The sequence below is a fragment of the Primulina huaijiensis genome, chromosome 11 (assembly GCF_012295235.1).
Source record: "Primulina huaijiensis isolate GDHJ02 chromosome 11, ASM1229523v2, whole genome shotgun sequence".
NCBI classification, from domain to species: domain Eukaryota; kingdom Viridiplantae; phylum Streptophyta; class Magnoliopsida; order Lamiales; family Gesneriaceae; genus Primulina; species Primulina huaijiensis.
The window spans coordinates 17,240,894-17,256,019 of NC_133316.1; the positions used below are offsets into that span (position 1 = coordinate 17,240,894).

At 33.9% G+C, this 15,126-nt stretch overlaps 2 protein-coding genes across 3 annotated transcripts; one reads left to right on the top strand and one right to left on the bottom strand.

Annotated features, from left to right (window-relative positions):
* The first annotated feature begins 4,279 nt into the window (after window positions 1–4,279).
* LOC140987359 (uncharacterized) lies at window positions 4,280–6,749 on the top strand. 2 transcript variants are annotated; one of them, XM_073455823.1, is made up of 3 exons: window positions 4,280–6,010; window positions 6,189–6,275; window positions 6,502–6,749. In XM_073455823.1, exon 1 carries the CDS (start codon window positions 4,413–4,415, stop codon window positions 5,646–5,648), a length of 1,236 nt encoding a protein of 411 aa, XP_073311924.1. In that variant the 5' UTR covers window positions 4,280–4,412; the 3' UTR covers window positions 5,649–6,010; window positions 6,189–6,275; window positions 6,502–6,749. The 2 variants fall into 2 exon arrangements, with proteins under 2 accessions (XP_073311924.1, XP_073311923.1); XM_073455822.1 differs by having other exon boundaries at window positions 4,280–6,275.
* Window positions 6,750–8,058: 1,309 nt separating this feature from the next.
* On the bottom strand, window positions 8,059–14,764 carry LOC140987661 (GATA transcription factor 26). The gene is made up of 8 exons (XM_073456264.1): window positions 14,225–14,764; window positions 12,237–12,614; window positions 11,359–11,779; window positions 11,077–11,149; window positions 10,544–10,647; window positions 9,881–10,067; window positions 9,670–9,790; window positions 8,059–8,638 (listed from the first exon to the last, which is right to left on the bottom strand). The coding sequence occupies exons 1-8, from the start codon at window positions 14,262–14,264 to the stop codon at window positions 8,331–8,333; spliced, it is 1,632 nt and encodes a 543-aa protein (XP_073312365.1). The 5' UTR covers window positions 14,265–14,764; the 3' UTR covers window positions 8,059–8,330.
* Window positions 14,765–15,126: the final 362 nt, after the last annotated feature.

Consider the following 15,126-nt stretch of genomic DNA (forward strand, 5'->3'; position numbering starts at 1 on the left):
CAAGTCATGCAGGCTTGCGACTTTTCCTCCATTCTAAAAAACTCCTAGTTTATTTGCCATGTTGTTACATATGTAAGATTAAGTATCCAGCAAGTCAACTTATGGCTTAAACTTTATTTACACTTATGTAAAACAATATTTATTTTAATAATATTTATGATTTTATCAAATTATGACACTGCTATTTATCTGTATAATCATGAAAGTTGCATAGATAAAGTCTTTTAATATACTGTAAGTACCATGAGATCCACGAGTCTAGTGGAGCGCGAAAATTCATTAAGAAGTGTACGATATATTTTAAATTCATTATTAGCTAATTCAACCACCTAAAAAATGATAAAGGTCGATCGAACTTAAGACTAATATCTGTGGTATAAAACATCACGTTTCATTGGTAAGGGCATGAAGGTATTCATTCATACATATGTGTGCTCATTTGATGAGGCACTGAACAACCATCCCTCTGACTTTTCAAGTGGTTATCATTTATCGAGAGGAACAGCCCTCAGTTATGGTTGTACATCATTAGTCCTTATTCCCGGACAACATGGAAGCTCTGCGTACTATAATATACTTTGATCCATTTATCGACTCCAACGAGGGTAATCAAGCGTGCAGATTAGGTGTAGTTTTGAAATACATAGGAGCAAATGTATTATAGTAGAGATTCACCGTTCATCCACGGGTGTGGATATTCTATGTGATCAGATAAGATAATAGTGCAAGAAATCTCTGCCCAGAGTAAGACAAGTGCATTATGAAAAGGTGTTTTATTACTTGCACATACCATGTAACTATTATTTCTCGAAGATACATCACATTGTATTGAATTTATTTGCAACTCTCGATGTACCAATAGTTGCAGATTTGATCGGAATATATGAGTTGAACGGACGTACGCTAACCATAACTTAATGGTTCTTGCAAATACTATCAGTGATGTCTGGGGGATCATTGGACGATGCTGTTAGACGTTCTTACCATGAGCTAATGGGGCAATCAATCTTAAGATCCGACGTTATCGATCAAGGTTTTGACGAAAATAATGAAGCTAATTAGGGTAATTCCAAATAAAAACAAATGTTTTTTTGAATCACATGAAGTTGTGAACTCACAACTAATTGTATTTCTGAACCATTGAGGGTCATACAAGTATTGGATTCTGTGTTACCGTTGAGATTGTCAAATTCAAAGGGTGGGGGTTGAATTTGGAGATTGTAGTTTGATAGAGATCAAATTTATTGCTTATATAGGAGTTTATAAGTAGATTTCATTATTGGAAGTTATGAAAGTTAGGTTAACTGTTATTTAAGTGAGGAGAGTGCAACTTACAAATTTACTGAAAAAGTTCACAAAAGAAGTAGCTGCAAAAAAGGAACAATGGAAAATTTTGACTTTCGAGATTTTCGCTTTTAATTATATGAACGAGATTTGTATCCTCGGTATATCGGTGTTGTTTGATCGTTGATTGGATTTATAATGAGTTTAAAATTATTAAATTTAGTGATTTTTGAATATACTAATTAAATAATAATTGAGTAGTAGTGAATATTATATAAGATTCTCATGGAATATTCTAGAAAGATTCTTGAATTAATTAATTGATGGAAATACATAATCCTGATTGGATTGAAAGAATGTGTTTATTAAATGCATATTATCAAATAAGTGATAACACGCAAGTAATACAACACATAACTAGAAAATCTACACCAATCTACACATGAGAGGCTTGGGCTCGAGCCCTGTCAGACATGAAACTTGCACGATGCGAATGGATCCATCAATGCGCTCTTTGCAAACTTTAGCGTACGAGCGCCGGCCGCCGTGAGAAGCTCGGGCTTGAGCCCTGTTGATGCATTACAACTTTACACCTCCATTACCATGGGTTAACTTTGGCATGAGTTAACATGAGCCCTCTATATGTTCAGCGTGGTTTTAAGAATATATTATTTACATTATTTTAATTTGATATATTCGGAGTAATTATCTTTAAAAAGTTTCTGCAAAATATATATAATAACAATATCCTTATTTTTATATAAATAATAAAACTGAAATTTCTTTTATGGAAAAAAATTGACAATATAATCCTTTATATAAAAATATAATATAATTAAATTTATATGGACAATAATATTTATTATATCTGTCATTGCCACTTAATTCACAGGTAAGAACATGTACATGTGGCGATGAATCCACACGACCTTTATCCTTGGCCGAGGATGTCGCACAATTATGTTTCCACGTGTGATAAAATGGGTGGTCCTCGTGTGGGAGAGTCACCGTCCGATGAAATGCCCTCTTCTTGAATATTTTTTTAATTTTTTATTATCTATATTATATTATTAAAGAAGAGACCTTTAAAGTAACTAACTTTTGGTGTCATAATCTGTTTTATTAATTATATATATTAATAAAGTTTTAAAAAATTAATGCAAGTCACATGTAGTTTAGCGGATAAAGCATTTGTTTCTTAGCCATGAGATTGTAGTTTCAATTCTTACTTAGATTTTTTTATTTTTATTTTCTATTTATTTTTACAGTGTAGTCACTCACTATTTCTTATAATTATATTTTGATCTTCATTTAAATATAAACCAATTAAGTATAAAAAATATCGTTCAAGCACGCAACGCGTGCGTTATTGTACTAGTTATTCAAATGAATGGCCAGATTATTTTGGGAACGGCTAGGATGATATATTGTGGCACGTTAACGGTCAGATCATTCTCAACTTTTAATTAAAAAATAAGAAAAATCTGATTTTTTTTTTGTGAAAACACTTAAAAAAAATCACCAACGATCATATTCTTGAAATCCAATCATGTTCCTATAAATTAAATTTATTATACCTTAAAAAATCACAATTTCTTCTATTTTCATTCCAAAAATTAAGATTTCTTATTGTTTTATTTCATTTTCGATTCAAATACAAAAATCTTTCATCAAACTCTAATTAATTTAATTCTCAATCCTCTATTGGTTTTTTCAAACCTCAGTTCACATGCAAATAAATATTGAACTATATGTTCAACCAAACTAAATTCTCTCATAATTTCATTGAAGTCTCTCCTCTTACTTTTGAAATCACGTCTTTTAAAGCAAGAAAGAAAGGTTAGAACGGCGTTCAAGATGACGATGGGGGAAAGAATCACAAGGAAACATTGGACGAAGACATTAGATGAACATCTCACAAGACATGGTATAACACTTCTACCAATTTGACAGTTAACAATGATCAAAGCAACACTAGTTTATGTGGATTTGTTTGGAATTAATATGATCATGAGTTTCCAAAGGGTGGAAAGTATATACAAATGACAATATCTACCAAGATTTCACGGATATTCCGAAACGAGTATCTGCTTTCCAAAACAAAGTAAATGAACTAAAAGCACTCAACTAAAAGCACATCGTCATTTGAGATGAATATATACTCAATATTTTATTTTAATTGCAATTCAACAAATTCATAATTTGTTTTTTTTAGTATGTCGAAGCTCAAACAAAGCAAGATGATGGGAGTCCATGGTCCGATGAAAAAAGCTTGGTTAGTCCTCAGCGATCAACCAAAATAGAAGATATTATCGTTCGAAAAATTCCAAGGGTTTCGAATTATGCTACCAAGAATATGAAGATATTGATGACGAAGCACCTCCATACCCTCTTATATACCCACCGCCGACGAAAGAGACGACGTGCAGGAAGTGAGCAAAACCATTAAACAAATGGGAAGAAAGACCATGAAAGGAGAATGATCAAAAGATCCAACCGTGCGGTATTTTCTAAAAAATGCAAGAAGCGCAAATGGAAAGATAAGCAAAATATTGTGCAATAAAGGATGCTAAGATTGCTCTAATAAAATATCATCATGCAAAAATTGAGCCATATTTGACAAAGAAGAACGAAAATAAAGGAGAGAGCAGAAAAGAAAGAAGGAAGACGGAAGAATGAGAAGGAAGATTGGATAACGGAGAAATATGTTAACTATCCAAGGCTAGGTGACGTGTAACTACACGTCAATGTTTTATGTTATACAAACACAAATTATTCGTAAAAAATCTTGTCAGTAATTTTTATATTTCATAGTTAATTAGTTAAGAATTTGTAATTTTATTTTATTTTTTATTTTTTAAAATTACATGTAAGTGTTAAAATTTAAATTACGTGTAGTTTTAATTTTTTTAATTATGTGAAATTATATTATTTTTTTACATATAAATTTATAAAATAAAATAAAAAGACATGGTGTCGTCAAATAGCACACAGACAGTTGGCGGTAAAAAGGGAAATAGGGAAAGGAAAGGCGGGAGAACATTTGCAGTCCGCAAACCCCCAAAATAGTTCCCATAAACCCTAAATTTGAAATTCGAGCTCCCAGTCAGCATAGACGGAGAGCAGGAATGGAGGAAGAGAAAGAAGATCGGTTTGCATCAATAATTAAGTTCTGCAAGCCAACTGTTTCGCAGGAGGCGAAGCTCCGAAACTGCCCCTTGGCTCGAGAATCGGAGAATTTCTTGGATTCAAATCCGGACCCGTTAATGTCGTCTCCGGAATCGACGCAACCCGAACCCATCAGAATTGTAATGGTTTCCCTTCCTGATAGCCGCGACAATTCAGCTGATCGAAATAGCCCAAGAGAAGATGACGCTGTGTTTCACACCCCTCCTGAGGAACAGAACCCGGACGAGTCTTCTTCCGATGGTGCAAGGAGCGTTGATTTGAATGCTAGGTTTGGTAAACAGAAACGAGTTGGGACTTCTGAAGGGGAGATGGATGATGATTTGATTTCCAAGAAAATCAAGGTCTGGGAGGAATTGAATGGTGACACAGTGCCTATCGATGACACGGAGATGATTACAACGGAATTAGATGAAAATCAGGGCGAAAGAACTCTCCCCGAAACTATTGATGTGGTGATTACAGATTCTGGTGACGATTCACTGGAGAAGATTATAGAGGATGTTTTAAGGGATGCAAAACAGGTAGAACAGAGAAAATTGGAGGAAACCGGGGGGGTTGTTGAAAATTTTGTACACAAATTTGATGCTAGTAATGAAAGTGGTGAGTTGATGACATGTGAATATGCGGAGAATGTGAAGATGAATAAAGATGAAATGCCTCATAAAAATGGGACTTATTATGGGACTTTGGGTGGTAGTAAAGCTGTAGGTAATGGATGTGTTGAAAAGAGAGACAATGGAGTGGATGGGGATGAAGAATTTGATAATATTACTAAAGATGAAAATGCGATTAAAGAAACATGTGAGGATGCAGGTTGGAGAATAGCTAGTAAAAATATTGAGGATATCGACAAGTTTAGGTATGGAGGTGATCGTGACAATGGAGGACATATAAATAAAAGGGTTGGTGCCATTGGTGGTGGTGTTGGCAGGAAACGTAAGCTGCCCATATCTATTAAGGGAAAAGAGAAGAAGGTGGGAGGCGGAGATGTGACCGCGAACACTGTGGGAACAAAAACTCAATTGTTGAAGGACTTTTTGAATGCATTTAATTTGGTTGTAGGAGCTGCGAGCGATGGCTGTGATGATAAAGATTTTTTGGAGATCTCTAAGAGCCGGGGTATGACATTTCCTCGGCCAAGATGGTGGCCTTCTGAGAGTGATGGAGACTTATAATTTGGCCTTAGTGTTAGTTATCTGCATATTTCTGTTGATAAATTTGGCAACATCTTGTGGATTTAGGTGAAAAAATTTATTTTTCTTCAGAGAAATGGTCATTTGGAGTGCCAAGTGGCAAGATTTTACTGATCCACCTCTTTTTGAGATTTGAGAATATGACTTAGGAGGCAAGCACCTCTGGTTTTGGATTTATTGCTGTTGCACTAGGAAAGGAAGGAAGTCACAGCTAGATGTGATTTAAAATCACTTGTATCCCCTGTAATTACTTGGTGACCTAGGAACAGTTTTCGTGATGGTGTAAATGGTGGCCCGTGGCTTAGCCTCCACTTTATGTTGCACGCACTGTAAATTTCGGTGTGGTATGTTATATAAAAGGCAAATCACTTGGTTCTTGTGAAATCTCTACACATAGCTCACATGCGTTTGTTTGATTCATCCAGCGTTTTTTTTCCAGTTCTTGGTGAATCCTTTGAGTTATTTATTAATCTTCACTCTCTAAGTTTTGGAAACATAATGGAAACATAAGTTTTCTCGCAGATTTTCCTTGTTTTGTAGGCAGCATACGAAGTTTCCCAATGAGTAGGTGGAAGAGACATTTCATAGAATCTCAAGTAGTTTCTCCAGGTATGAGCAAACTTCATCTGCTCTTTTAATGATTTTAAGTGTTTCTCTTTTGCATATTTTTGAAAATCAATACCATGTTTTTATGTCTATGGTCTCCCTCAGATTAACCTCAAATTGACTTAATTTTCATATTTGTATCGCATATTTACTAGTACTCGTGGCATTGTGCACCAAATAATACATTTCGTTAAAATCGGTGTAATTATTGCTAATGCTATACGGCCAGGTGTCTACTCAAAATCCAATCTCATGGGCCCCTACATCTATGATTCCATGTATCGATCAAGTGCCGATATTTGTTTTTATAATTCACCCGCATGCAGACGCAGTGTGAATCACCTTTCTATATTCACATATATTTTCACATTTTCTTGTATTTCCTGGTGCTATCTTTAATCAGATACACATTATGATTCCTAGCATGTATTTACAATATTAGAGGCATTTACAATATTAGAGAGACGATTTGAGTTTGATCTTGTTAATATATATATAATTGCATATTTTCCACTTTTTTGTCGAAATGGACATGTTGGATTGAAGAATTTAATTTCAATAAACAATTTGAAATGACACCAATAATTGCAAATTTGAAATATCTTGATTTTGTTTAAACAAATGCCTTAAAATTAAAGATAGGATTTGAAATCTATGTATTTGATAATTAGCCAAACAATTTGAGTTGATTTGTATTAAGGATTTGAAATCTAAACCTATCAAATTCTTCCCTCCAAGTGAATTCTTAGGTATGGTAAAATTTAGTATATAACCTTAACAAAAATTTCAATTTTAAAATATAATCTCCAGCATGTATAAAGATCTTGAATAAAAAAAAATGACCCGAGTCATGTTTTAAATTGTAGAGGTGTCAAAATCAGACACGACCTACCAATTCGACACGGTTCAACCCGGAAAAAATCAGACACGACTTACATTGGTAGGTCGTGTTATCTATATTATTAACTTCTAATTTTAACTTCTAATAATAATCACTCTATATTATTAACTTCTAACACGACCTTCATTTTTAACTTCTAAGCTTTTCCCCAACTATATATATTATATATAATTTTTCATTTTTTCTGCATATCGTTTTATTTTCGAATTTTCATGTAAATAAAATTTGAATATTAATTTTCTCAACATAAANATGTATGTGTGTGTGTGTGTGTTTATATGTTTTTCAAATAAAAGAAAGTGGTTAGTTCTACATTGACTTTTTGCACCCCGCAATTAATAATTCCCCTACCAATTTCTCGGTACTATTTCCATGGTCTACTTGCTATATGAATAAAGCATGTCTTGCCTATATTCCAATTAATCACTAGAATTTAACATGTTAATTTTAAAGCAAAAGTTAAGATCTTATTTTGGGATATTTTTTTTCTTTATATTTTTATTTTTATTTAGGATTTTACCATTTTGATCCATCTTGTCTGTGGTGAGCCAGAATTTCTTTGATTATTTTTTATCGTAAATAATTAACGAATTGAAAGAGAGCAAATGAAATGCACATATCAGTTTTATTCCTCAAAACATGATAATAATATTTTTTGATTCCAATCGTTTGGAGTTAAAATTTAATTTTAAATAAAATTTTTGGAAGTCTTATACAATGATGATGGTTTGTGTTTGGAAAGTCAGATTTTGAAAATATTTTTAGGACCTCTGAATTAATTGGCAAAATTTTAATTTTAAACTTGTATGAAAAATACATTACAAGATTAAAGAGAGAACCAATTAACCCTCCACTAGATTAATTGATTCAAAAACTCTTATAATTATCATGACATCTACAACATGGATTTTAAGATACAATCCTTTTACACTATACACAAAAATTGAAGTCCAAAAAAAAAGAGAGAAAGAAAGGCCATTTAAGGCATATCTGTTTCCATCCCACATTTCATGTAGCTCAGAGGGGCATGAAGTGGTAAAGATGTCAATATCAAACCTCATTCTCATATTCCTGTTCATAACAGAAGAAAAAAAGAAACCAAGAAGAATGAAGAAACTGATTCACTAGCAATGCAACAAAAGTACCAAGAGTGGACATCAGTGGCGACTGAGATTCGAGAACAGTGAACTACTGCTAGTGCTCGCTTGCGCACCAAAACTAGACGTTGGGAGGAGGAGTTCAGCCTGTGGGAAAGACCCGCTAGATGGGACGTCTAGTAGCAGTTCATGTTCCAAACTTTCATCAGCAAAGCGGGATGAATCCAAAACAAGGGAAGAGTTGTCGATGGGAGAAGAAAAGAGTCGTCTTGGACTGAAGAAAGACCCATCATTGTCTTTTAGTTCCTTCTGGTCGAAGCTCGGCTTAGTTGTAATCCTTCGGGGGCTCTTCATTACAGCATTTGCTCCTGAAACAGAAGGTTTGTTAAAGACCATGATGCCAGTCGGCGAGTCTCGCTTGGTTTGAATTTAAAAGAGAATGATGAGAAAAATTCAGGTAACAGGGTTGGGTGTTGCAGTTCAAGCAAATTAGTATTAGCCTCCAGCAATGGAGTATTAAGTAATGTTACGTCTCACGTTTAAAGAATGTAGGACATGAAAATGAGAGTGTTATACAAACTAATTTGGTATGCTAGAAGTATCAGCCAAAAATGACCTTTAATAGAAAATGGTATGGAATGATGATAAGGGGTCAAAAGGAACTGAAGTGACTCAAAATACTATTTGATTCCTACTAGAAATTATTGAAGCTGAACCAAGCTCAAACATTTTATAATATACTTTCGAGTTAAATTCAAATCCAAATTATTTGTTTGGTAACTTGTAATAACAAGTTTTGGTATATTTATAATTTAACAAGTTGAGGCCATACGTTGAGTCTTTGTTTAATATACCTCGATGATAAAGTTCAAATCAAATGAACTGAACTTATTAAACTTTGATTCAAGTCAACTCAAACCAAAAGCAATTCATTTTTCAAGTTTTGAGCCAGCCAGAAAACGAATCAAAAATTGAACTCGATGCAGTTCGTTTGCATCTCTAGGGAAAAAGGATATGAAACTATAGCTACCTGAGATTCCTTTGCAACCCCAAGAAAAAGGATATGAGACTATAACTCGTACCATAGACACATTTCTGCATGTATCGTGCCGATTATAACAATACTACCACAACATTTCAAGTATGTAAAATGTAATTAATATATATGCATTGGGCTCAGTTGCTAATTGTAGGAGAGAATGATGGGATTTGTATGAAATTCTCGGAGGAAATAAAGTAACAGGGTACTCTAACTTTCATACCGCAGCAAAAAGCCACAACCAGAAAAGAGTAAAATTCGTACCATTTTCCACAAGTTCGAGCTCAAATGATTCAATCTTGAGCAGAAGCATCCAAGACATAACAAAAGCATCAAGTTTTTAAATCAGTACCAGAATACCTGATAACTTGTGGTGCTGTCCATCTTGAGTTGGTTTCACGCAGGATGAATAATCAGCTGGAAGGGCAATGGATGCTCCTGCAACTTCTGACCCTTGTACGCAGTTTTTGCCTTTCAAATCCTAGAAGAAAAGGACAAGAATCAATGTATTTTAATCCAAGAGATGAAGGCTGTTTCAAGACATTATCAAAGTTCTGCAGCTACAACAAACCTTAAAAATTTGATAATGTTCTACCCACTTCGATTTTGCAGAATTAAATAATATAAGTTTCTTCAAAGTCCTGAAATCTTCAATCTTCAACCCAGATAATGAGTTATCAAAAACTCCTTCTGAAAGAAGTCTTTGGAAGGACAACAAATTCTCCTTGAACTGAGGGCTATCAAACATGCTGTTGAGGCTGGACATAGAAGAATTAAATCGCAATTAAAGATTCCATAAAACCTTTTGAGAGTATCAATATATACTCGATAACAAAATGAAACATAGTTCGCATGATTCGATAGTTAACCAAATACTAGCCTTATAAATCAAAGAATATGTTGTGAAATCATATTGAAATTATTAATACTATAATGTCACTGATATGACCTTATGATTTAGTTTTAGGAAAGAATTCTTACCATATTTGCCCTAGAAAAGTTCCACTGAAAGATGATGATTGCAATATAAACAAAGAGATAACATTTTTAGCCTTCAGAGAATTGTGTTGTGATGTAGACCTTTATGCCTTTATGAATAAACCACATATATCCTGTACTGCGTTGCATTCTTCTCTCATTAAACTTCTACTATTTAAACTCAACACAATGCAAAGTGATCTCCATTTTCTACAATTCTAAGTTGCAAAACAAGAATTGCAACAAAAATGCACACCTATCCTGAGATTGCAAAGTATCCACCGGAGATAAAAAATTTAGCAACTGTTTTTGCTCTTCAGTCGTCAAATGGCTTAAAAACTTGTCCATATTGAGAACATCCTGCATCAATACAAACATCGATCATGAAAAGTATCACGGCCGCTAACATTTATAACATCAAACTTGACACACGATATCAGTGGACCTCAAGAATTTTGGGAAACAAATGCATTCAAAATTAGATGATTTTAGGTAACTAAGATAAGAACTAATAAACCTTCACATAGCTAAGAATGGAGATTAATAAGAATTAGAACAAGAGTTATAGCTGAAAAGCAGTTCATATCCAATCCACAAATTACATGATACATAAAAACTCAAGATGAACAACAGGAGGACCACCACTTATTTAGATATTTCAGCTTCTATGGTTACAAATGTAGAACAAAAAAAAGTTGAGCAATAAAATGATGACAGAAGACTTGTCCATATAACATAGCATCTGGGACAGAATCAAAAGAATGTTTGTGTAGTTGTATTTCAACTTACTTGGAGGTCTATGTAACACAGTGGAGAATTATGGTGTGCAAGAATCTGGATTGTTTCAAGTTGATCTTTGCCTCTGAATTTGAAGAAAATAAAAATAAGTTTGTGATACACAAACAATGGAAAAATATCAATAATTTTCCACGTGTAGAATGTGAGTGCCTCTTAGAATACTTGAATATGGGAATAATATAATCATATATTTGCAAATCAACTTCCATAGTTTGAGATCATCAAATTAAAAACTATGGTTAGCTCTTCTCAGCCCTCGAGATTGCGAAGTACCTTTTAATTCGTTCTTGTTCTGTTCCTGGATTAGCGGGCTTCTTGATTTTCTCAATTCCTCGACATGATGAATTGACACCTGTGTCCTCCATAAGACCAGGAAAAGTTGTATGTCGTGAATTTACAGTATGTTTCTTGTTATCAATTGAAAGGGAGCTAGCTTCTGATTCTTCCTCTCTAGCTATAGAATTTGGATGTCGAATAAGTACACTTCCATGTCCAATTTCAACAGACACCATAGGTTTACCACTTTCAAGAAGCAACTCTTCTTCTGAAGATCCAGACAAACTCGACCACTGTTCATGCCATATGGCATATAAATCTTTGGTGAGCTTCTCAACTGGAGATGGTTTTGAACGAGTGACGCAGGTTCTCTTTTTAGAAGGCACCATTGTGTCCCATACAGCAGGTTGTGATGGACCTGCAAAGGCGAGGAGTGAATGGACAAAAAGATAAAAATATTGAAAATGTTAATGATCGCCTCAGAGCCTAACTCGAAAAGTAGTTTACAAGACCATGAGGGGCAGAAAAGGTAATTGAAATAAGTTGGGTCCCGTTTGCCTGGTTAATAGTTATCATTTTTCTTGCGCGGTTGGTAGTGGAAAAGTATATCTTATTGCTTTAGCCACCAGTACGATCTCGAACTTTTCAGAAAATAGCTCTAACATAGCCGGATGTCACAAATTCGTTATAAATTTTGACCATATATTTCCTGATCCCTGGATTACATTTGAGGGGGCAATGATAAAGTATAAAACCATTGATTGTTACCTCCAACGACCTCAAAGTCTTCTGAAAATGGTTTCTAATAAATAGAGATGTAATTATTTTTGTCATAATCAATCTACTCAGAATAGCAATGTATAGAGCTTAGAAACCTGTCAAATCACTTGCATCGGCACTGCCATATTGCGCACAACTCTCTAAGTTAGATATGGCCGAGCCAGAACTTGATCCGTTGCTTGTATCCTTATCAAAACCTTTATGAAACCCCTGACTATAGTCTAGTGGTACCCCTCGAAATTCAGCAATATCATTATTATTATGATCAAACTTCCTCTTGATTACTTTCGGCTCTTTGTTCTTGATAGAAATTGTCTTTACTTTTGAAATCCGATAATCCTCAAACTCTTCATGTTCAGCTCTAGCATGGAGAGGTGTGTAGTTTGCCAATGTTCCCTTTGTTCTCCACCGAGAACCACATGCATTGCAGAGTATGGGCTTCTCAGGAGGACCGTTACGCCAAAGAGGGGTACCTATTGCATGATTATTTGAAGTCGATTAAGTAAGCATAGTCGAAGGAAACAATGATCATCATTAAAGAAGTTTTTAACTACTAGCACGGCAAGCATTATCACTAATCAAAAGTAAGATCTCAACAAGGCCATGTTGCACGAGATTCAGAAACATAAGAGTAGAGAAGCAACACACATTCAAGAAGAGAACACAAATATTTATACGGGTGCACCCTTAGAATGACATTAATCAGCGGAAGAATTGCAGGAAATAAAATCAAGAGGGTAGTCACAAGAGATTAAGCCTTCATCAGTAGGAAAATTAAGTCAACGAAAAGCTAAACATCTCTTCTCAACCTGAATGGATGAAGAATGATTAAACAGGAGCATAATGGGAACGGTCATATGAGAAACACAAAATCATCGAATAGAAATTATATATAACTTACAACCTAAGTCATTGGGCTAAGAGATGAAGAGAATCGATGAAAAGGTATCAACCATTGTCTTCAAAGTATCATCTATGATATGTCACCATTCAGAAATCATTTTCAAATCAGTGTGAACAGAAAGACACTAAAACTAAACTGTCATAGATCTACATGACTTCAAATATTTCCTGGGTTAGCATAGACTCTGGAAACCACATCACAGTAGGATAATTATCTTGAAACCGAATTCCTAGACAAAACATTCTAATAACACCTGGACAACCAACTTGAATATATTTTCAAAATGGTCCAGACATTGGTTTACAAAATGCTGATGGAAAACAACGTAATTCTTCAAGCAGCAGCATAAAGATTTATCCGCACAAAGTTACTTATAATTTGAAATGAGCTGAGGGATCCTAGCAGAATGTAGAGAAACTCCTGTTTAGGAAAAAATGAGAATATTCATTAATAATCAGGTGCTATCCAAGTTGGTGGAAATATGACATACTAAAACGATTGGTGATATATCATTTCAAGTTTGGGATCATTATAATGTCATATTGAGAACACGTATGAAGTTTATACAAGGTTGCAAGAGTTGAAAAAACAATAGCAAAGAAACTTTCATCTTTCTTTGCAAAAAGCTAGGCTGGAGTCGTCGTGTCAATAGCAAACAGAAGCCTCTTGAATGTTTATATGAGAAGACACTGGAAAACTAGTCTAGGCTCCGTGTCTAGAGCTGAAGTCAAGACACTAAGTTCTGCTAGAACAGAAACTTAAAATTTTTGATCAAACAGCCAAGCATTGATTTCATTTGGCATATAAACACTCAACTGCACTAGAGAACAATGAAAATCAGCTCAATTCCTTTTTTTCTCAAAAGGGTTCAATAGAGTCAAAGCCAATGGGCATACACAAAAGAGAGAAAGCGAAGGTTAAGTGCCCAAACAGAATTCCAACGCTATTATCAAACTGCAAATCAAAGACTCGAGGGCTGTGGCAGAAATGGAAGTTAAAAGGCAAGAACCATTTAAACACTAGAACATAACACATAACATAAAAAATGACCAAGTATTTTCCATTCCCACGAATCGTTCTGTATTCAGAAACTGAATAATCGTTTCACGAGTGAAGAACTAATCAATCAATTTGAAACCAATTGAAAATGATGACAAACACAGACAAAAAAAAGCTCACTTGTAACACCACAGTGATAGCAAGGTCCATGCTTTCCCATGTCTCTCAATTTTTTTTCCCTTGCTCAACACCAAATCACAAAATTCAAATGAAATTCACCACGGAAAATCCCAAGACACCAGTTTTCTTTTTAAAAGTCTTCACAGAAAATAATTTATTAAAAATTTAAAGCTTTGAATTTTCTTTTAGCCTCTTAAACACATATACCCTTCTGGGTACAAACCCTTTTCTTCAACACACCAAATAAGAATCTGCACATAAATTAGTAACTAAATAATAAAAACCCAATATTTTTTTTAATGTTTTTTGTTCAAGAAAAAACAGTGAAACAGCAAAACTGAGCACAAACTGTGTACGAAAATAACACAAGAAGATGGGCTTTTAAGCCGAGAATCTGTAAATTACAATCCAATGAAGAAGAAGAATAGAGGATTAAAGGAATCTCAATTAAAGTTTTGGGAAAAGGGAAGGTGAAAATGGGGGGTTGTTTCTCTGTATGACTTCTTCTTCTTGTATTGGTATTTTGTATGTGAAGTAAATGTTTCAGCTTTGCTTTACTATAATATTATTTTAATAACCANATTTATTTATTTATTTTTTTCAGTTTGTTTTCCAACAAAAACTACTTTTTATAACTTTATCATGTTATCGAAGAATAATTTCGAGTAACACAAATAAATAATATTCATTTTATTTATGTATAATTGATTATTCTATTTATTTTTTTTAGTCGACCCGACTTAAATAAATTAATTATATTATACTAGAATATAAATATAAATATACAAAAAAAATTCATGCCACCTTGTATGTTTTAATGTCTATTAAATAATTTATCCTTTTTTTAAAGAGAATCTAACAATAATATTCAAACGTATAATTTCACTCAACCTTATAAATAA